At 42.9% G+C, this 24209-nt stretch overlaps 1 protein-coding gene across 1 annotated transcript in view; it reads right to left on the bottom strand.

Moving 5' to 3' along the window:
- Positions 1-758: 758 nt before the first annotated feature.
- The window catches only part of INTS11 (integrator complex subunit 11), a 77713-nt gene continuing 54262 nt past the window's right edge, over positions 759-24209 (bottom strand). The window contains exons 13-18 of the mRNA XM_082273074.1: positions 17746-17908; positions 17468-17575; positions 12225-12286; positions 10537-10688; positions 4381-4510; positions 759-920 (exon numbers count right to left, since the gene is read on the bottom strand). Of these exons, the coding sequence (XP_082129200.1) occupies positions 855-920; positions 4381-4510; positions 10537-10688; positions 12225-12286; positions 17468-17575; positions 17746-17908 (681 nt within the window). The 3' untranslated portion in view covers positions 759-854. The remainder of the gene's footprint in view (positions 921-4380; positions 4511-10536; positions 10689-12224; positions 12287-17467; positions 17576-17745; positions 17909-24209) is intronic.

Here is a 24209-nt window from a genome sequence, read left to right as displayed (position 1 = left end):
TCCTAATTCCACCAATCTGTACACTTTTTATATTACTTACTCCTGCCCACACCACTTTGTACCCTGCACCGTATGTTAAATAATTAGGAGGAGGACACCAGTCTGTATAATACATACTCTGACCGCCCCACTTTGTATCCTGTACTATAGAGTACTTACTGCCAATCACATCATTTCATATGCTGTACAGATCATTTATTTTTTATGCTACATACTCCTGACTTCTCCATGTAATATGCTGCACTGTCTGCGCCACTATACTCGATTACATAATCCTAATCAAACTACTCTGTATGCTACAAGCGTATAACTGCTCCTGATGTCAGCAGCTGCCATTACGGTTGTTACAATCCTTACTTTTCGTCTAGGTAACAATGGTGACCAAAATAAATAAGGTAGATAACGATAAGGTAGATATATCTTAGAAGCAGACTAGTTTGTAACTGATGTTTACTAGTTTTTATACCATCCATTAATAACCACACTAAGTAATTCTAGAAAGAAATTAAATGAAGTAAAATGGCTGCACTGCTGGTAGAAATTATGTACAGAGTTATTTAGATATCTCTTAAGCACTTTGGGTCGGGTACAAAAGATTTTTTATTTGAATAAAATAGTGCTAAGCACATAAATCCTGCGCCGTCCTCCATATTCAATATGGAGCCTATGCTTGGGTTTGTGTTATGTCAGTGCACATAAAGCATCCTAGGAAGCCACAATAATGTTTCCTCTCAGCTCTGTGGCATACACAGGTCTCCTCTGCTGGGTACTAAGGAGGTTATATTCCATACATCTCATGTATGACAACTTTAGCCACAACGAGGCCTTGATACTTTCGCCGTGAATCCAGTAATCTAGCTTGTGCCTTGTGGTAAGCCTTTCTTTAACAGAGACGTCAAAAAGCTTCCCAGTTCTTCATCCTGAGTAGACAGGAAAAAATACACGTTAAAGAAATACAAACACCTTTCACTGTATTACAGGATTTCTGTTTTTTTCTTTTTAATGGACAGTTTTTGTTTTGCGTTACAGAAAAACTGTTAGTGGAGCATTTTTAAAACCAATAACCAGAATTATAGAGAACTGTGATACTGGACCGTTCCTGAACCCATTCATCAAAGTGTGAGTATTACTACAGCACTAACTCCAATCTATACTGGATCCATGGGAATGTTCACAACCATAGTATCCCAAATCTAAGAAGAATATTTGTTTCCGTAAGCAGGTGATATCCCCATCCACACAACTACCATCCGATCAACAGTTCATCTATTTTTTACTTCTGTAAAAAGGTCAACAAGTGCCTTCAGTGGTTTAGCTCAATTTACCAGCCAAGTGCTTGAAGTGTGAGCGAACGTTTGCAGTGCAGACAAAAAAGTTAGGCTCCCCACAAGCAGCTAAAGGTCTTTGCCTCTCAAAACATTTGTTCAGCCAGTCTTGTGAGCCAACCCCCCCCCCCCCCCCCCCTCACAACCAATTCCTTGATTTCCACTGAAGTATACACGCCCATACTTCTCATTGGATTGGACAGTGAAGGAGCAGAACCACATTAGTAAGCTTATACAGTAGCTTTGCTCTCAGCAAGCATCCAATGTGAGTTTGACAGTGCTATATACAGTGTCCTAAAGCCTGTTAGGATCTCAGATTTGCCCATCATTCCAGGCCAAAGCAGGTGGCTATCAAGACACTGGAAAAATCCACCCATGAGTGATCTAGATCCTTTACGTAAAAATACGTATGATTTTTAAAATCCAAACTCCCCCACATCACTAGCAGTGACAGGCAAGAATCGTGGCAGGTGCTGGGGGTTCATCATAGGACTTGTATTAGGAGAAGAAAATATCTATATGCCCTTTATTCTGCAAGAGATGTCTCTACATCTACATTCAATCCCAATTCTGTATGAGTACATATGAATAAGGCTGCACATAGACATAAGACATTTTAACATGCGCAGTCTTTTTTTTTTTTTATCAAACTGTGTTCAAACGATTCTACTATTGTGGTTTGGAAAATCTAACTTTAGACTAAGAAAACCCAACATGACATTTTGTTTTTGGCATCAAAAATTTACATTTCGATAATAGCCCACTAGCTTTTCGAAAGGCGTACGATTTTCTAACTACTTATGGCCAGGGAGACCTAAAACCACTGTCAAGTTTTCCGCAACCTGTCTTATATCCACAGCAGGAAGTGAGGGGAAATCCCTTGGTGCTCCCAGGTCACCTGGAATAGTGTCCCCAGTGGAAGGTTTTAACATCTATTACTGTTTTGGGGACAACCCAAAATGTGGGATTTGCTTTCAATGATAATGGTACACAGGACATATAGAGAGGGTGAATCTCTTCAAAATGGGCAGACGTAGCAAAAAAAAGCCTGACAAGTAGTCCACTCTATCTGCACTCTATTCAAAACTAAAAAAAACAAAAACAAAACTCTTGCCTTTAATTAAAACTTTAAACAATCCACTCAATTTAGAACCAACTAGGCAGGCCCTTGCAAGTCATATAGTTTTTGTGTTAGTTTTAGGCAAATATACAGGCATTCATGTTTTTTGATCTTATAAGAATGGCTTTTAATACACTGCTCAAAGAAATTTAATCAGAGTAAAGCATCAAGTCATTTAAACTCCTGGGATATTGATCTGGTCAGTTAAGTAGCTGAGGAGGTTGTTAATCAGTCTGCTTTGGTGTTAATGAAATTAACAACAGGTGCACTAGATGGGCAACAATGAGACAACCTCCAAACCAGGAATGGTTTTACAGTTGGATGCCACGTATATAATTTTTTTTGCCTACTCATCTTTTCTGTCTGTATTTTACTAGTTTTGCATTTGGCTAGGATCAGTGTCACTACTGGTAGCACGAGGCAATACCTGGACCCTATAGAGGTTGTATAAGGCAGTCCAACTCCTCCAGGATGGCACATCAATACGTGCCATTGCCAGAAGGTTTGCTTTGTCTCCCAGCACAGTCTTAAGAGCATGGATGAGATTCCAAGAGGCAGGCAGTTACTCTAGGAGAGCTGGACAGGGTCATAGAAGGTCCTTAACCCATCAGCAGGACCGGTATCTGCTCCTTTGTGCAAGGAGGAACAGGATGAGCACTACCAGAGCCCTACAAAATTACCTCCAGCAGGCCACTGGTGTGAATGTCTCTGACCAAACAATCAGAAACAGACTTCATGAGGCTGGCCTGACGTCCTCTAGTGGGCCCTGTGCTCACTGCCTGGCACCATGGAACTCGATTAGCACCAGAACACCAGAATTGGCAGGTCTGCCACTGGAACCCTGTGCTTTTCACAGATGAGCGCAGGTTCAACCTGAGCTCATGTGACAGACAAGAAGGGTCTGGAGAAGCCGTGGATAACGTTATGCTGCCTGTAACATTGACCGGTTTGGTGGTGGGTCAGTGATAAGTCTGGGGAGGCATATACATGAAGGGACGCACAGACCTCTCTACAGGCTAGACAATGCCACCCTGACTGCCATTAGGTATTGGGATGAAATCCTTGGACCCATTGTCAGACCCTACGCTGGTGCAGTGGGTCCTGGGTTCTTTGTGATGCACAACAATGCCGGCCTCATGTGAGAGTACACAGCCAGTTTCTGGAGGCTGAAGGAATTGATACCATTGAATGGCCCCCCTGCTCTCCTGACCTAATCTAATAGAACACCTCTTGGACATTAGGTTTCTGTCCATCTGACGCTGCCAAGTTGCACCTCAGTCTGTTCAGGAGCTCAGTGATGCCCTGGTCCAGATCTGGAAGGACACCATCCGTCATATCATTAGGAGCATACCCCGACATTGTCAGGCATGCATATAAGCACATGGGGGGCCATACAAACTACTAAGTACCATTTTGAGTTGCTTCAATGAAATTTCAGAAAAATGGACTAGTCTGCTGCATCATTTTTTCACTTTGATTTTCGGGGTGTCTTTGAATTCAGCCCTCTGTAGGTTGATAATTCTCATTTGCGTCAAAACTATGTGGCATCCTTTCCTTCCTAACACATTACCCGGTCCATATCAGTATAGATATCTAGCATGAGATTTTGCCCTATTGACTGACATCTGATGTGTTTTCAAAGTGTTCCTTGAATTTGTTTGAGCAGTGTAGTTAAGCCTGATTCACACCCAGCAGGCTGAATAAAAAACAAAAAACAAAAAATGCTGTACTAACACAAGCAATGCTATTGTGGCGATCTAACCCACTGTCTTTTCGTATTCTGACAGGGGGCTTGCCCCTTGCTGTCCCCTTAAACAAGGCATTCAGTTTTTATCAAGTCACACACTGCAGATCAAATAGATTTATTCTACAAAAATCTCCCTGGTGAATGTTCAGCTAAAAATACTTCCCATTCTAGTACACATCAGTACTAACCTGGTAGGTCCAGGATATAAGCAGCACCTTTGTGCCGGGGTCATCAGAATTAGTGGAGACTTGAAGAAGGATTGATTCCACCATAATGGAGCCATCAGGGAGGTGCTGTACCAGACGATCCTTCAGTACACTACGGGAAGAACATGCAACGGCTTAGAACCCTTTCACACGTTTTTTTTTTTCCAAAGAAAAAAGAGCTGAAGTTTACATGAGTTTCTCATCAGCTGCTTTACATCCGCTACCAATGCAAAAATGGACCCTTTGTCCATTTACATCAGTATTGTTTTTTAACAGAACAAAAACAGGGCTTTGATCCGTTTAAAAAAAACAGATGTTAGTAGGTAAGTAGTTACAGCAACAGCTTTGTTTCCATTTTGGGATAAAGGTTTTATAGAACTAAAAAATGAAAGCTGATTATTGCAAGCATCCCTGGCAGTGTTAAAGGGTTTGGTTGTTCTGTGACAGGATCGAAGAATAAGACATTTTCCCAGGGGACTTTAATGCAGCAACACAAACCATATAAATCAAAAACCTACTCGCAATCACCCCTGAAAAATGTGAAACCGTATTACAAATGAAAATAAAAATAATAATCAGCAACATATAACCAAGCTGCAGCATCAAAAAAGTGTCCAACCTAAACCTAATAGATCTAGTGCAAAACAATGCCGCGCTACATCAAAGAAGTATGTATCAAATGTATAAATCAATCATTAGGTCCCAAATATATTCCAAGTGATGGTGGGATTTACCAAACATTAATTGTGAATTTTTAAAAATTTGGACACACGGATGCACATAAACTTTTTATGGTTTACCACAGACCGTACCGATTGAAATCTTGTTGTGGATAGAAGGTCACCATCACTTGGAATATATTTGGGACTTAATTATTGATTTATACATTTGATACGTAATTCTTTGATGTAGCGCAGCATTGTTTTGAACTAAATAGCACAAACCATATGATAAAAAAAAAAAAAATATATATATACTTTATTGTTCAAAGCTCACTTAAAAATTGTGTATACATCAAAACTATGGTATATGCTTTGACCACTTGCCATTCTGCACTGCGCTACTTTAACTGGCAGTTGCATGAGGTCATGCAACACTTTACCCAAATTAAATTTATTTTTTCACACAAAAAGCTTTCTTTTGGTGGTATTTGATCATCACTGGGTTTTTTTTTTTATATTCTGTGATATAAGTAAAAAGACTGAAAAATCTGGGGAAAAAAAAAAGAAGATATTCCAAGGTTCCAAGAGGACCTGGTATGGCAAGCCACAAGTGGGCTCTTGCAGACCTGTGAACAAGGCTGCCTCTGCATGAAGGGGCACCCTCGCCCATATCTGGGTGGGGGGGATGTCTTCGCTGATTTCCGGATCCATGGACCTCCCTGGTACAGGACAAGTGGGTCCACAAAGTTATCTAGTTAGGCTACAAGATCGAGTTCGGTCTAATCCTCCTGAAAAGGTTTTTTTTTCCCCCTTCCAACCTTGCACTTGTCTCCAGATCGCTTACGGGGTCTCTTTGGGGCAGTGCAAGACTTTAAGAGGTGATTGTTCCGGTTCAGACTTCGGAACATTTTAAAGGTTGTTTTTTTTACTCAAACTTCTTTACAGTCCCCAGGAAGGAAGGCACGGTATGTCCAATTCTGGACCTCAAGGTGCTAAGCTGCTTTGTGCGAGTACAGAAGTTTAGCATGGAGTCAGTCCATTCACATGGTAGTTGGGTCCCTACATCAGGGGGATTTATTCTCGCTTCCATCGACATCAAGGGCGCCTACCTGCACATTCTAATATGTGCTGGTCGCCAGCGCTTTCTCCATTTTTTCAATGGACGAGGAGCATTATCAGTTTATGGCACTGACCACTGGTCTCACCTCCGCACCGCGGGTATTCACAGGAGGATTGGCCCTGGTTTTGGCATTGTTTGAGTTAGCGGGGGATCGCACTACTGGGGTACCTGGTCGATCTTCTGCAAGCGGAGTCTCTGATTGCTCTGCAAACTCTGAGGGAGTTTGGTTGGATCCTGAACATTCAGGAGCCTTCTTTGGTTCTGTCCACAAAAACTGGACTATCTGGGTCTGACTCTGGACTCGGCCTTAGCCAGAGTGTTTCTTTCTGGGGAAAAAACTCCAGACACTGCAGGAGGCAATTCAGCTGCTGTTGTTCAGCAGACGGTCATTCCTCCAGGCTTGCATGCGCGTGCTGGTCCTGATGGTGTCCACCCTCGAGGTGGTCTGTTTGCACAGTTCCACACAAGATCTCTGCTAAGAGTTTAAGGTGAAATGGATCAAGGACTCACAGTCTCTAGGGGTGGCTTTGCTCTCCAGCTCTTCGATAGGGACAACCCTTCTCTTCCTGTACTGGACGGTTGTCTCCATGGAAGCCAGCCAGTCCAGGTGGGGAGGCATCCTCAGCACAGACGTGCTCAGGGGGGTCTGGACTGCCAATTAGTGTACTGGAACTCTGAGCGATCAGACTGTTTGCTCATTGAACAATCGTCTTCAGGGGTGTCCGGTACGAATTAATTCGGACAATGACATGGCATATGTCAATCACCCAGGGGGCGCAAGAAGTGTCCTGGCGGCACGGTAAGTAGCCGGCTTTTTAAGGGGGGTTGACTGATTCATTCCAGCCCTCTCAAACTTCTGCCACGACTCCTGTGCAGGATTCAGGCAGAAGGGATTACGGTCATTCTAGTGTCTCCAGACTGGCCTCACTGGTCTTGGTACAGCTGATCGCTGATGCTTCTTAGGGACTTCCTCTCTGGGAGGATCTGCTGTCCCAAGGACCAATCTTCCATCCTGCTTTACAGTCTCTGGCTTTAACAGCTTAGCTGTTGAACGCCGGGTGCTGAAGGATGGAGGTTTGTTTGAATCAGTGATTCCTACGCTGTTAAAAGCTAGGCAATCTGCCTCTAGGAAGATGTACATTGCGTGGTGTGTCTCTTGGGGTTCATCCTTGCTCCATCTCGGGTCGATAGGCTCTTAACCTTCCTTCAACGGGGGGGTTGACCAGAATTTAGTCTTGCGTACCATCAAGGCCCAGGTATCGGGTTTTGATGTTTTTTTTCCAACGACCCTTGGCCACACACTCCCTGGTGTGTACCTTTTCCTCAGGGTGTCCGATGTTTGGTTCCATCAGTGCTGGCTCTGCTGCCATCCTTGAATCTTAATGTGTTGCTTTCAGCTCTAATGAAGCTTCTCTTTGAAAATATTTGGGAGGTTTCCCTGCTTAGCCACCAAGAAGGTCACCTTCTGGGGCAGTGTATCACCTCTGCATGCAGGGTGTCAGATCTGACAGCTTTATCCTGTTCACCTTATGGTGATTCACAAGGATAAGGTGGGGCTTTGCCTCTGTCCGTCATTTCTTCCTAGGTGGTCTCTAACTGTCTTTTGAATGAAGACATTGTGTTGCCCTTTCCTGTGTCCCAGGCCTAAACATCTGATAGAAATTGCCTTGCATATCTTGGATGTGGTCTGAGCAATTAGGGTGTACCTGGCAGCTACGGAGTCTGTTAGGAAGTCAGACTCTATTTGTGCTCACGGACAGACCTCACAAAGGGTTGTCCGCTTCTTCTGCGACAATTTCCAGTTGGAGGTTCAGGCCAATTGCATCAGGGAACAGGTTCCTCCTTTCCCTGTTTAGGAGCACTCTACTAGGGCACTTTGTGTCTCCTGGACTTTGTCATCAAGCATCAGTGACGCAGGTTTGCAAGGCTGCCACCTGGTCATCAGTGCACGCTTTTACAAAGTTTTTGTAAAGTGGTTGTGTTGGCATCTGCGGATGCTTCTTTTGGCTGCAAGGTTTTTTTCTGGCTGCTGTTTAGAGGACCGGGTCCTCTTTGAGGGTATATTGTTTTTTCAGGTGAGCTTTAATTGTTTATGGTTGAGCTCCATGTTACCTGGTTGGCTATGGTTAGCCTTGGGAATTTATTTCTACTGTTTCCCACCCTTCATGTTTGACACTGCTTTGGGATGTCCCAATGCTTAAGAAGAGTCAGGAGCTGTGTCTGTCAATGAACGAAAGAGAAAATGGGATTTCTCTGATGTTCATTGACGGACACAGCACCCACCCCTCTATGGAGTTGTTTTTTTTTTTTTCCTGACACTGCTTGTAACAAAACGGAGTACCTATAGCAGGAAGTGGGAGCATGCTCCCTGGAACTGCCCCATAGGCGTAGTCAAAGTTTTTTTTTGCTGCCTAGTGTCCTACTTCTGTAGGTGGCAGCATAACAAAATGGTTAAGAAAAATCAGGAGCTGTGTCCGTCAATGAACATCAGAGAAATGGATTTTACGGTACGTCAGAAATCCAATTTTTTGTTTAATAGCACATAGAGGTAATGTAGAGTATAGGTTTCCTAAAAAGGGAAATTGTGTATTTTCACTAAGCAAATGTTTACAGTCATTATTGCAGTGTTTTACTTGAAGCAAGGTTGCTGTTCCTTTTTTATATTGTATAAGGCCCCTTTCACACCGGGCCGATCCATTTGGACGAACGCTGACTAAGTTGGGATCGCTACGTTGATCCCCGCTGTGCAGGACGGGTGACAGGTCTGTCTCCACTCATTGTGCTGAGATGGACCTGTCAGGTTTCCACTCACCTCTATGGGGAGATTGGTAGAAAATGGACAGCTTGTCCGTTTTCCTTCGATCCCTCCCATTGGACAGATGGTGAACGTATCGCCATACGTCTGCTTTCAGCGGATCTTGTTGGATCGGATGCCAGGCGGGTGTCCGTTGACATCCACCTCCTCAAAGAGGAGAATGGGAGGCCAAATCAGGTCCACCTAAAAAACGGACAAGCGGACCTGATCAGTCAGGGGCCTTAACTATATATTTGTAGGAGCAAACTAACAACTGCTTAGATAAAATGACAAAGGAGAAGTAGGGCCAAAGTGAGCCCTGGAGGGGCAGAGAGCCGACTCTCTACTCACTTAGGACCGAGAACTGAGCGATCATCAGTCTTTGAGCACTAATTTCTCAACCTTAGAGGCAGTGTGGGACCGATGCTGCATCCACCCAGGTGAGTATGTATGTTTATTTTTTGTTATTCCCATACGTCTCTTTTATGAAGGGAGGTTAATTACAAACCAACAGCCACACAGGGGAGTGCATTTTGTTCAGTGAATCAGCTGACTAAAGGAAGATAGACTGTTCACTGAGCTTAGTGAATAAGGTGAAGCTGTGTTTTAGCAAAAATCTATCCCCTCCTCTATGATTCGGCATTTAAAGTGAACACAGGTTCACCTTATTTTCCAAGTAGTAGAACAATTCTCCTGCGCTCAAGTGAAAAATAGGCCGGAGGGAAGAGGAATACTTCAGACTCGAGTGGACAAAGCTTGCGGTCTTGCTGCCCCTTCAGGATCAAGGGTATCCAAAACCAACTATGGAACAACAAAAGAATGCACTAGGTCGGTGGGCCCCTTTTTTCTTACGACTAAAAATGTATTAAAAATGTTAAAAAGTATACATTATACTCACAAAGCAGGTGTGTATGGACACACATCAACATAATACACATAAAGTCTCCAAGGTACCGCACTGTATTGAATGGTACGCAGTGTGCCGCATGAGGCTGCTGTGTCTAGGCCTTCCTCAGAGCCAAAAAGAGTTGCGGCACACTGCATACCATTCAATACAGTGCGGTTCCTTGGCTACTACCTTGGAGACTTTATGTGTATTATGTTGATGTGTGTCCATACACACCTGCTTTGTGAGTATAATGTATACTTTTTAACATTTTTAATACATTTTTAGTCGTAATGCACTAGGATCGGCCTTTTTTCTTCTTTTGTTGTTTCACCTTATTTTCCAACATTCACTTTGCTGGGTGAACGGCTTATACTAGTTTTCTTATAGATCAAACTCCCTGACTTGCATTTTGTGAAAGAGCCATAAAGTACAATTGTGTAATACTGCAAATCAGGAAGCAAAAGTTGAGTATTCAACAAGCAAATATGGCTTCCCCCAAGAATATAAATAAATAACACACACACAAAGAAGAGAAATACATCTAGTTGCTATTTTACATACATCTCTAAATCTGAAATGAATACAAATTCTCTTTTAATGCATTTTTAGTTAGAGCACGCCATGTCCCTTCTGTAATGTTCCTTGTCTAATCACAGGCTGTTATTTTGTGCACCCCACTTGCCTTTTCAGGTGATTGTATATCCGCAGTACAGTCTCTGGCTCCTTATGTGGATCCTGAATATGAATTCTACAAGTGAACCTGAGCTGATGTTCACTAAGGCCAATCTCCTTCAGTGCTTGCTCTGGGGACACCAGACGAAGGCTCTGTCACAGAGAGAAGAGTCATTGGCAATGTATTATTCATAATCATATATAATATGAAGTAATGGTCTCTTTGCTTATATTAAAAGGGATAAACACATCACTTGAAAATATTGCTGATCTGTACAAAGTAACAGTTAGAGAAGAACATATCCTTAGTAATATTTATTATCATTTGTATTTGAAGAAAATAAAAGATATGCAATAAATCTAATAATTGCATGAGTCTCTTGTTTTCTAAATACAATTCCATAGAAAAGCAGTAATAAGAAGTATAAGTATCACTATGAAACACTGAGGACATCTTGTGGCAAAAAAGTAGTACTGCAAGGTACAGCTCCAGATTGAAAGAGTATTGCAACTTCGACATCATTTTCGCCAGAAACCAAGATTACATTCCAAATATCAAATTGACTGGAATAAATATATATATATATATATATATATCTTGCACTTCTGGGTGATGTGGGCTATTTAAAGTATATGTAAACCCTTAGTTGTAAAACAATCCATTCAGTTTAAAATTGAAATGCAAGGCAAAATGTGTGTACAAAAAAAAAAAAAAAAATGTTTTTGTTTTTAAATATACAAGTGATGCATAATGACTACATAACGGCCTAGGAGAGGTGGGTGGAGATACAGCAGCATACTGATCTTCCCAGTGAAGAGCTGTGCAGGGAGGCATGTCAGCACAAGTCTGATCATTGGAGGACAGGCAGGCTGTGCTGCTAGCACAACCAGAAAACTGAGCAGGTTGGGATGGACATGCTCTCATGCATAAGTGTACGCAGCCTATTGCATTAGGGTGTGCACCCAAATGTTTTAAAAACTTAATTGGTGTCAGTAGAACAGGGGATTTTGTCAGTAAAGCAGTGGAGTTCTCAGTATTTTTTTAGTTTTATTATTTCATTCTTGATTATTTTTTACAACTTTTTTTTAGGGCTTTGGTGAAATATCATCAGGGGGAATCTGTGCCGCACAGGGAGATTAGGGTGTGCCCAGGCACACCCCCTGCGCACGCCTATGCTCTCATGTATATTGTGGTCAGCTTGAAATAGGAAAGCAGGGGTACTGGTAGGTACACCAGATATTTCACAGAAAAATGATACTTTTTAACACTAAGTACATGGTAAAACTGGCAGGGCTTCTGGGGTCCTGTAAAGGCCACTTGACAGGGCCAGCCACATGAACAAACTTCTTATTCACACGGTATGGGCCAGAGAACATGTGCAAACAAGCCCTTAATATTTTCTTTTTTTATGATTTCTTACAATTTATATTTTTACAAATATTTTTGGAAGGAAGACCAAGGAGGAAGGAAGATGGAAGCCCTGTCAGCGGTTAAAGCATGCCGCTGAAGGGCTTAATTTTAAGATAAATCTTTCATAATGTGCTAGTATGCAAAGCATACTAGCATATTATGCTCTTAAATTGCAGGGAGATTTTTTTTTTTTTACGGGTTACCATCGCTTTTATTATCTCATTTTATAGCAGCATACTGTGATAAGATATTCAAATTGCTGCTTCAGCTTTACTTACGTTATCTTTCATGATAAGGGTTCCATGCATCAGCCTGGGCTTCTTACACTCTGGCACAAGACCTACAATTATAGAGGAATATGTTCTGTGTAAATTTATAAAAAAAAAAATATATATATGACAAGAGTATGAACCTAGAGTTTCCAATGAAATGTTCTTAAAGTTGTGCCAAATTCTTCCTACTGCAGACATGTGAAAAAAAAAAAAAAAAAACGGGTACCAGGCCGGTCCTACCTCTGTTGAAATATTAGTTAACCATACATGTAGAGAACAGCACATCATCAGAAAGTTACAGTTTTAATATTGAGCTTTTGAATCCAACTGGCACAGGCCTCTGCTACAAGTAGGACCTCAAAGTGTTCCAATAGCTTGGGGGGTTAGGGGCCCTGAAAAAGTTACAGCATGCCGATATGTAAAGAGCGACCAGGACCTGTGTTTACCAAATCTGGTCAGGTGCCCCCAAGCCTTACTTAATGGGCAACTGTACTGAAGATACAGCAGGATATGAAAGGAGACTCCTCCAAAAATAATTATATATGTCATAGGAACAGGATTAACCCTTTTGTAGGATTTTTTTTTCCTCATCTCTTGCTATAATGACAACTCTAACATTTTGGATTTCTGCTCACTTTCACTACAAAGGTAAATCTCCCCTGTGAAGACACAGACAACAATACACACTGGACAAAGGCTCTAACCCAATGGTTCCCAAACTGCAGCCCGTGGCCAGATTTTGCTCTTTGCTCTGCTCTAGCCAGCCCTTGGGACACGACTCCTCCCCTTGACCCTGATGATGGTGCACTATTTGTCCTAAGTGTAGATATTCAAAAGCACACCACAGATCTTCAGATTGAGTCCAAATGGTTTTATTGACGTATGTTTACAATCACAAACAAGAGAGTGCAAGGATTCCGAGTCAGGCAGGACCCCTTCGTCAGGCATGTGATGTTATCACAAGATGTGGCACTCTTGTTTGTGATGTGATCATACTTCAATAAAGCCACTTGGACTCAGTTTGAAGATCTGTCGTGCACTGGTAACTATCTACACTATCTTATGTAAGATCCAGTCTCCAGCTGGTGGTTGCTTCAACACCTGGTATCCTAGAGCCTTTTTCAGGAAATTGGAATACAAAAATATGGATGGCTATTCCTCCCAAGGACATCAAACAATGGGCCCCCTATTCCACTGACACAAAAAATGGGGTACTATTCCTCCTACTGACACCAATTATGGGGTACCATTTCTCACACTGACAACAGGCACCATGCCATTTTCCACTCTCACTGGTCACAGGCTCCTGTAAAGTCTGAAGGCCAGTGAGCTGGCCCTATGTTTAGAGACCTCTAGTCCAACCCTTCCCTACCTTATTCAAAAGTCAAAAAAAGGTTTTGACTTTACTTACACCAACGCATGCATTACTATCTGACAGGGAATTCTAGATCACAAGAATGGCTGAACAGAATGACATTTTGTTATGTAAAGTTTAGTACACATATGTATTTACATGGTGTATTTAGTCGTTTGAAATATGTATGAAAGGAGGTTGTAACGGCGCTACCTTAAAGTGAATAAGTGCTTATTGTATGTGCCAACTTAAAACAAAGTGCCAATAAAAAATGTGTCATAAAAAACCATTTAATTTAAAATAAAGTGCACTAGTGATTTGTGGTGTGACCAAGTTAGCTGGTTAATAAACTGGGCCCATAAGGTGCAACTCAGTAAAGTGCAAGTGCTGTGCTGCATATACTAAACGAGTAAGAAATAATGGGTTCCCAATGTGCATTTATTTTGTGATGACAGTTGATAATAACAGAAAATAAGTTAAATTCATAAATAAATTAGTGATTTAAAATGCATAAAATAGTGAACATAAATTCATCCGTGCTGTGCGTGGAGTTTGTATTACCACTTAAGTGAAAAAGTGCCAAGATGAATGAGAGAAAGTAATAAATAAAAAATGGGGTTGCAATTCTGTTGTACATCCACTAGATGTCACCCCTAAGTATACGACCTGTGCTTGAGGAAAAAGATGGTCGGTTTCTTCCGGGGTTCTCCAGTCAGCCAAACCAGGCTTTTAGTACCTCAAGTTAGAAGAAAAAACCCCATGATGCAATGTGTATCTGTAGCGTGGAAGAGAGAGCATAAAACTCACGTTTGAGGCTGTCTAGGATCAGCGGTGATGGCCGGGAAGCTTCCGCGTTCCACGGCCCAGGCTCCGAAACCGGAAGTGACGTATTGACGTTGCGACTCCGCCCTACGAGTTTCGTCATGTGACGTCTGCTGGAGCGGCGTCAACGTAACAAGCTTCCGGCCTTTAAATAGCGTGTCCGTCTCCTGGCAACCAATCGGCCTCCCCCGCCGCCATATTGGTGCGCGCAAACTGAAGCCGGACGGAGGACATGTTGGGCCTCCCTGCAATGCCTCTTCAGATGCCGGAACGGAGGGACAGCTATTTTGGAACATCATTTCCTGACAGCCTATATCTGATACCGTAGTAGGGTTAAAACATGACATTTATTAAAGATCATTAAAAAAGAGGAAAAAAAATCTTAAAAATATATCATAAAAAATGAAAAATAAAAATTAAAAAATAAAAACCGTGCAAAAAGATTGGAGAGGAGGAAATAAAACAAGAATGATCTCTAGAAATGAAACAAAATTGATTTTTTTGATGCAATCTCTTCACCCTGACGGGTTGAATGTAGACATTGATCTCAATTGTTTCATCACAGACACATAAATTGTTTTTGTTTCATGAAAACCTCCTCCCAAGAAAACAAAAACACCTTTCTTCTATCCTGGTTTTAGCCTCTAAGTTTTTAGTCCCTTGCTTTCTAAAGTTTTTTAATGTTTTTATTGGTTTTTGCTATGGCTCTTTTTATGGCTTTTTAATGTCCTTTTTTCCTGTGATTTTCTCATTTTTGATGTTCTTACTTTTTAATTTAAATTTTTTTACCTTCTTATCTTTTTTATCCTATGTTGGTATGTAATCCCTTTGGGACAGAAAATTTGCCTTGAAACAATCCTTTGAAATAATTTTATATATTTTTATTTATGATTAGTTGGTTTTATGTGGTTTTTGGGTGTACAGTTTGTTACTTTTTAATAGTTTTAAACTTTTACACCTGACCATAACCTCCTACATCAAAAGAAATAATTCTGATCAATTTTACCATCCAACGCCATTCATTTTATTCAACAATGCCTTGAGGCCTTCTCATCCAGCATCACTAAGAACATTGTGCTTTTAAACCTAGACCATTCACATTGTTTTTATACCCTATATCCGTGTAGTTTACACAGCGTCTTGAGCATACCATCCGCTAAGCTCAACACATTTATATAAAAAAAAAAAAAAAAAACTTTTCCTTTATATTCTCAAAGTTCGGGGTAACCCACCACACTTGTATGAGGTTTGCTTACAGCACAACCTCTTAAACACCACAAAACTTCTTTTTTATCAGGGGTTAGTTATGAGGCCTTCTCATCCAACATCCCAAAAAGAAAAGAGTTGTCTTACACCCTAGTCCGGATTGCGACATATTTGGGGGGCCCTGGTAGCCCCTCTTAAATACAACAGGAATGAATGACTGTTCTTAGAGACTCTCTATTTATGGGTAACCTATTTTAGAAAATTCCATTTCCCTCTCTTGACTATCTGGTCCACTATTTTCATAATTCTTCCACCTTTTTTATCTTTTTTTCTGCAACACTGTAAAATTCCTTAAAAAACCGCTCGATTTACATCTACAAATTATGTACATTCTACCCTTTGCAGTCCATGATCACTATAATATGCACTTAACCTCCGGGCATATGGTATTTCATTACCTATTTTTATTTTTTATTTTTCATTTTTTGACTTTTGTGTACTTTTAATGAAAACTCCGCTAAATAGTCTTTTTTTGATTTTTATGAATTTTTGCACGGTTTTTATTTTTTAATTTTTATTTTATTTTTTAATTTTTATTTTTTAATTTTTATTTTTTATTTTTTAATTATTATTTTTTAATTTTTATTTTTCATTTTTTATGATATATTTTTAAGATTTTTTTCCTCTTTTTTAATGATCTTTAATAAATGTCATGTTTTAACCCTACTACGGTATCAGATATAGGCTGTCAGGAAATGATGTTCCAAAATAGCTGTCCCTCCGTTCCGGCATCTGAAGAGGCATTGCAGAGAGGCCCAACATGTCCTCCGTCCGGCTTCAGTTTGCGCGCACCAATATGGCGGCGGGGGAGGCCGATTGGTTGCCAGGAGACGGACACGCTATTTAAAGGCCGGAAGCTCGTTACGTTGACCCCGCTCCAGCAGACGTCACATGACGAAACGCGTAGGGCGGAGTCGCAACGTCAATACGTCACTTCCGGTTTCGGAGCCTGGGCCGTGAAACGCGGAAGCTTCCCGGCCATCACCGCTGATCCTAGACAGCCTCAAACGTGAGTTTTATGCTCTCTCTTCCACGCTACAGATACACATTGCATCATGGGGTTTTTTTCTTCTAACTTGAGGTACTAAAAGCCTGGTTTGGCTGACTGGAGAACCCCGGAAGAAACCGACCATCTTTTTCCTCAAGCACAGGTCGTATACTTAGGGGCGACATCTAGTGGATGTACAACAGAATTGCAACCCCATTTTTTTATTTATTACTTTCTCTCATTCATCTTGGCACTTTTTCACTTAAGTGGTAATACAAACTCCACGCACAGCACGGATGAATTTATGTTCACTGTTTTATGCATTTTAAATCACTAATTTATTTATCAATTTAACTTATTTTCTGTTATTATCAACTGTCATCACAAAATAAATGCACATTGGGAACCCATTATTTCTTACTCGTTTAGTATATGCAGCACAGCACTTGCACTTTACTGAGTTGCACCTTATGGGCCCAGTTTATTAACCAGCTAACTTGGTCACACCACAAATCACTAGTGCACTTTATTTTAAATTAAATGGTTTTTTATGACACATTTTTTATTGGCACTTTGTTTTAAGTTGGCACATACAATAAGCACTTATTCACTTTAAGGTAGCGCCGTTACAACCTCCTTTCATACATATTTCACACTTTAACCCCTTGTGGGTTTGGTTGTTGGCAGCTTACACCTTCACCATTGTCTAAGGTCTTTACTCCATAGCGCTGGTCACCCCTACCTTTTTACTATTTAGTCGTTTGCCTGGAGCTCCACTCCAAATACAATAGGGAAAAGAAAGCCATCAGACAGACTTACTTAGAGCAGTCTCTTTTTTCAGTAGTCCCAGGGAAATGTCAACAGGAATGTTGGGGTTGGTAGCAATAGTGGCTGTCTCCCCATTAAAGGGCATATAGCACTGGATATCTGGAGACACAAAGGAACGGAGAGAATAGGTGAAAAAAGGAATACAAAAAAAAAAAATGGAATCTACAAGAACTCTGTGTTGGACTGAAAGTAAAATGTGTTTACGGTTGGAATAATGGTACAGTAAAGGCAGGTATATAAAATAAAGAATGAGTCTATGATCAACTTACGAAACTCTTGCTCAATTTTCTGCTTGAGAAACTCCATCTTTTTGGCCTCTCCATGCACCAGTAGCACATTTCGTGGCTCTGCCTGGCGAATCAGCTGCATGATGCCTTTAGCATCAGCATGGGCACTAAAGGACATATACTCCACCTGCATCTTCACCTCTAGCTGGCAGGGAATAATAAAAGCAAGATTAGGAATCAGATAAAATTTTATCCATTTATTTAAAAAACAAATAAAAAGAAATTTGCATTAAAAGACAAGCACCAAGGCCTGTGGGGGGCTGGACGCTCTGCTAATGCTGAAAGAAATACAAACTGCAATTGCCTCTAGTCTAGGCAGGCAGGTAAGTGAAGATTGCCTTCCAGCCAAATTTTTCTAAAGACCCATAGTGCTTCTAATGAGACTAGACTTCATGAGGTACTGATGACATCTCTTAAGGACTCTTCGCTGCTGCCCTCAATGTCCAGAGCTGTTATTGTAGTTATACCCAAACCGGGGAAAGACCCGGAGATCTGTTCATCATATAGACCCATTTCTCTGCTGAATGCAGATGCTAAAATCCTTACTAAGGTTCTGGCACTCCGGCTTACCAACGTGATTTTTTCCTTGATACACAGGGATCAAACTGGCTTTATGCCGGGTAAGGGCATCGATATCAATCTGAGACGATTGTTTACGGTGATTGACAGGATGGGCGGAGGTGGTGGCTTACCTAGATGCCAAAAAAGCCTTTGACTCGGTGGAGTTGGAATATTTGTGCATGGTCCTACACAAATTTGGGCTTGGACTGGTTTTTATATCGTGGTTGCAAATGTTGTACTCAAACCCCACAGCCAGGGTTCGTACTACTGGAAACCTTTCTGCATCTTTCCTGCTCCACCAAGGCACCAGACAGGGCTGCCCCCTCTCCCTAGCACTTGAGCCCCTGGCGATAATGTTTCGAGCCTCCTCTGCAGTTGTTGGTATATCGGTGCCCCCCCCTGGTAGAAAAGGTTTCTTTGTACGCAGATGATACCCTCCTCTATCTTAATGTTGCACGCCAATCCTTGACAGCTGCCCTAGAGATTATCAATTTATTTAGCTCATTCTCTGGCATCCAAGTCAATTGGGATAAGTCAGTTTTGTTCCCTCTTGGGTTTCAGGCTTGGCAAAGAGATGTACCCAACCTGACAGACAAGGACTGGACTGAGAGCTTCCAACAATATATTCCCCTTATGAACTCTGCAATAGATCGGTTTATACCAGGGGTCTTCAAACTAAGGCCCTCTAGTTGATCAGGAACTACAATTCCCATCATGCCTAGTCATGTCTGTGAATGTCAGAGTTTTACAATGCCTCATGGGATGTGTAGTTCCGCAACAGCTGGAAGGCAATAGTTTGAGGATTCCTGATTTATACAGTGAAAATTCCTCCACAGAGTATATTACACGCCGCAGAAACTGTCAGTTATCCACTGTACCTCCGATGACTTATGCCCGCGATGCCGTGGGGAGGTAGGAAACTTCATTCACATGGTATGGTCATGTCCGTCTCTTCAAAACTTTTGGCGGGCGGTAGTTGCTGACATTAGTACGATCAGCGGGGAATCCCTTAAGCTTGGTCCCCTGATTCTCTTACTTGGGATGACAGACACCTTGCCTACTAACACGCACATTAAACTGTTTATATTTTATGCAACATACTACGTGAGGAAAAATCGGATTTTTGTAAGATCTTACCGTAAAATCCTTTTCTCTTAGCTCATTGACAGACGTAGTCTTCTTGATTCACAAGAACTGGGTTATGTTGTCTCCGCAGGAGTAGGACTAGGCAGAAAAGAAAAAACGTTCTGGCTCCACCCTAGGGGCAGTCCCAGAGGGTATATCCTCCCTCTCTCTGCTACAAGGCATCAATTCTGTCACAAAGCAGCAACAGAGAATTTAACCCAACCCAACTCAATGATAGAGGGGCGGGTACTACGTCTGTCAATGAGCTAAGAGAAAAGGATTTTACGGTAAGATCTTACAAAAATCCGATTTTCTCTGTCGCTCATTGACAGACGTAGTCTTCTTGATTCACAAGAACTGGGACATCCAGAAGCAGTGCCACAAATGAGGGGTGGGATTGACAGAAATCAAAATCCAATCTAGAAGGCCCAACCGGTGCCAAACTAGAAGTTTTAAAGGCTCATTATAAACAAAGAATGAGACTCAAATAAAAATTCCAACGGAAAAAAACCCTCGAGGTAGACCACTGGTCTCCTCAAATGGCGGCCTGCAAAACCTTGCGGCCAAACGAGGCATCAGACGATGCCATTACATCAATTTTATAATGTTTTGTAAAGGTATGCACCGAAGACCAGGTAGCCGCCTTGCACACCTGGACCACTGAAGCCTGATGGCGAAAGGCCCATGACGCACTAAGTGCCCGAGTGGAGTGCGCCTTAACAGGGAACGGGGGCTCCCGACCCTTAATAGAATAAGCCTGTACCACCGTCTGTCTGATCCATTTGGAAATAGTCGCGGCAGATGCAGGCAACCCCTTTTTGGGTCCATCCGGGACCACAAAAAGTGAATCCGTCTTGCGAAACGAGTCTGTCGTTTTCAAGTATACCCTGATCGCCCGGACCACATCCAAGGAGTGTAAAGCAAACTCCCGAGGATGACTGGGCTTAGGACACAGGGAAGGTAATACAATTTCTTCATTCAGATGAAATTCTGAAACCACTTTTGGTAGGAAGGATGGATTTGGACGAAGAACCACCTTATCTCTATGAACCACCAGATATGGGGAACGACAAGATAATGCGGCCAGTTCTGACACCCTGCGTGCAGAACTGATAGCCACCAAGAAGGCCACCTTCTGGGACAACGTAGGTAGAGGAATCTCCCTAATATCTTCAAAGGGAGGTTTCTGAAAAACCGACAATACTAAATTAAGATCCCAGGGTGGTAACGGCGCGCGCACTGGCGGAGCCAGATGTCGCACCCCCTGGATGAAATTCCGCACCAAGGAATGAGTAGCCAAAGGCTTCTGAAAGAAGATAGCGAAGGCTGAGACCTGACCCTTGATAGTACTCAAGGCCAGTTTCTGCTCAACCCCTTGATGCATGAAAAGCTAATATTCGACTAACCGAATAAGACCGTGGACGGAACCCCAGAGGTTCACACCATGCAATGTAGGACTTCCATGTGCAATGATAAATCTTTCTGGAAGTCGCTTTCCTTGCTTTAACTAGAGTAGGAATAACTGAAGCTGACAAACCCTTGTCCTTCAGCACCTGGGTCTCAATAGCCAGGCCGTTAAAGCCAGCGATCGTAAAGCAGGATGGAAGATCGGTCCCTGAGACAGTAGGTCCTCCCTGAGAGGAAGTCTCCATGGGACGTCCGCCACCAGTCTGACCAAGTCGGCGTACCACGCTCGGCAAGGCCAGTCCGGAGCTACCAGGATTACTGGAATTCCTTCCTCCTCTATCCTGCGAAGAAGTCTTGGCAGTAACCCGAGAGGAGGGAAGGCATACATTAGCTGGTATTGCCCCCACGGGGCGATCAGTGCGTCTGCGGTCTCTGCTAGAGGATCGCGGGAGCGAGCCACGAATCTCTGTACTTTCCTGTTGAATCGTGATGCCAACAGATCCACATCCGGGGTGCCCCAACGTAGGCACAACTGGTGGAAAACTTCTGGATGGAGGGACCATTCCCCCTGATCCAGAGTCTGACGGCTGAGATAATCTGCCTGCCAATTTTCCACCCCCGGAATGAACACCGCAAAGATCGCTGGAACAAATCGTTCCGCCCAGCGAAGAATGCAAGCCACTTTCTTGGCCGCTCGGACACTCTTGGTGCCCCCCTGGTGATTGACATAAGCCACGGCCGTGGCGTTGTCCGACTGGATTCGAACTGGGCTGCCCTGGAGCTGCTCGGTCCAGTGAATCAGACAAAGTCTGATCGCTCTCAGTTCCAATACATTTATCGGCAACCTGGATTCTTCCGGGGACCAAAGTCCCTGGACAGATAACTGACCGAGAATTCCTCCCCATCCGGATAGGCTGGCATCCGTGGTCACTATCGTCCAATATATTGGCAGAAATGACTTTCCCTGGCTGAGCATCGGAGACCGAAGCCACCAGACCAGAGACTCTCTGGTCTGTTTGCTCAATCGGATCTGATTGTCCAGGAATTCCGGATTCCGATTCCATCTGAGAAGAATCTCTTGCTGAAGAATTCGGGTATGGGACTGGGTAAATGGGACTGCTTCGAAGGAAGCCACCATCAACCCCAGAACCCTCATGCAAATTCGAAGAGAAGACCAGCTGTTGGATAGTAACAACTGGACTGCTGATTGAATCTTCCGGATTTTCCCTACCGGAAGGAAAACTCTTGTCCTGACTGTGTCTAGAATTAGACCCAGATATTCGAGCCTCTGGGTGGGAACCAGAAATGACTTTTGCTGGTTCACCAGCCACCCGAATTCCTGTAAAGAAATTATAGTAATTTCTATGTTTTGTAGCAGGGTCTGAGGAGACTCTGCATGAAGCAGGAGATCGTCTAGGTAACCTAGAATCAATATGCCTCTTTGGCGCAGTAGTGCCAACATTGGGGCCAACACCTTCGTGAAGACCCGAGGAGCCGTGGCGAGACCGAAAGGTAACGCCACAAACTGATAGTGGTTCTCTTCTACGGAAAAGCGTAGAAACCGCTGATGTCCTGCAAAAATGGGAATGTGTAGATAGGCGTCCTTGATGTCTATGGACGCTAGGACATCCCCTGGATGCAGGAAGGCTGCTACTGTGCGAATGGATTCCATCTTGAATTTTCTTATGTTGAGAAAGGAATTGAGTGCCCTTAAGTCCAGAATTGGACGCACTTTGCCCTCTTTCCTGGGTATTGTAAATAGGTTTGAATAAAACCCCAGAAAACGTTCTGTCCAAGGAACGTGGACTACCACTCCTTGTTGTAGTAAATCCGTAACTGCTCTCCGCAGATCTTCTAGACGATCCGGGCATAGTCGGATATTGGAAGGGAAGAATCGCGCCAGTGGGAGAGATCGAAACTCGATCTTGTACCCTGACCTTATGACTTCGCAAACCCACTTGTCCGGGATTCTGGAAAGCCATGGATCCGGGAACCGGCGAAGACGTCCCCCCACCCCAGTTATGGGTGGGGGCGCACCTTCAGGCTTTGGACGATTTATCTTCAGGTCTGGAGGGGGCGGGCTTTTGCTTGCCCGACCAACGTCCCCTGAAGCCTCCTGAAGGAGCTTTGGAGGACTTAATTTTTTCACCCGCGGGACAAATAAACTTTTTGTGAGCAGAGAAAGAAGGCCCTCGATTTTGACGAGGTCCTTTACCTTTAACATTTTGCGGTAAAAAGGTGCTCTTTCCTCCCGTGAGATCCTTAATGATCTCATCTAAGTTGGCTCCAAATAGACGCTCTCCTAAAAAGGGGATATTAGCCAATGCTTTTTTGGAACCTTGGTCGGCTAACCAACCTTTTAGCCACAGTGTACGCCTGAGAACCACTGCTGAAACTGATGCTCGCGCCAATAATGGAGTGGCGTCTAACGCCACATCACACACAAACTGTAACCCCTGTATCATTTGTTCCAACAAATCTGATACCGCCTGAGGGACTTCTTCTAAGTCCCGGCGCAACCACTTGGTCCATTCAGTTACAGTCTGCGAAACCAGTCCAATAGCAATTATTGGTCTGAAAGCTAATCCAATCAAGGAAAACATGGTGCGAGACATAGCTTCTATCTTGCGACCCACTGGATCTTTAAAAGACGGGGCGTCTTCTAAAGGAATAACCGTGGCTTTATTCAATCTAGCAATTGGTGAATCCACCACAGGTGGTTCTGTCCATTTCTTAATGAGGGTTTCCTCAAACGGATAACGCCTGTTAATGCGTTTAGAAATAGCAGAAGTGCGTTTTGGCAGACTCCATTCTTCTTTGATTGGATTGCCAAAACATTTGGGCAATGGAAAAACCTTCGCTACTTTGATGCGTTTTTTAGTCCCAAAGGGGATTTCAGTTTCAGCTATTTCCGACGGAATACCCTGTAATCTTAAGGTTTCTTGAACAGATACAATGAGTGCGTTTACCAACGCTTCCTCTCGGGCTATGGCTGATGCCGAAACATCCTCCTCACTGTCTGAAGAGACAGGACCCGAGACACCAATCCCAGATGAAGTACCTGCAACTGCAGAAATAGGCTCAGATTCTGAATCCGAAGTTTCAGATAATAAGGGGTTAGGCGGGGGTCGCTTTCTTGCGCCCTGTCCCTGACAAGCCACTTCCACCCGGGACACAAAAGTTTCCATAATAGCTGACAATGATTCAACCGTCAGTGGGGTGCTGGAGGATCCTGCAGACACCTCGAGGGGATCCGGTGGAGATACATGAGTGGCAGGGTCCATGTTAATTCAGGACACCTCTGCCAGAAAAAACAAAAAACTTTTTTTTTTTTTTTTTTTATATGTGTATCC

Source organism: Pelophylax lessonae (genome assembly GCF_965119305.1).
Source record: "Pelophylax lessonae genome assembly, chromosome: 12".
NCBI lineage: Eukaryota > Metazoa > Chordata > Amphibia > Anura > Ranidae > Pelophylax > Pelophylax lessonae.
The sequence above is the reverse complement of the archived record's forward strand: the minus strand, read 5'-3'. Positions and strand labels throughout refer to the sequence as shown.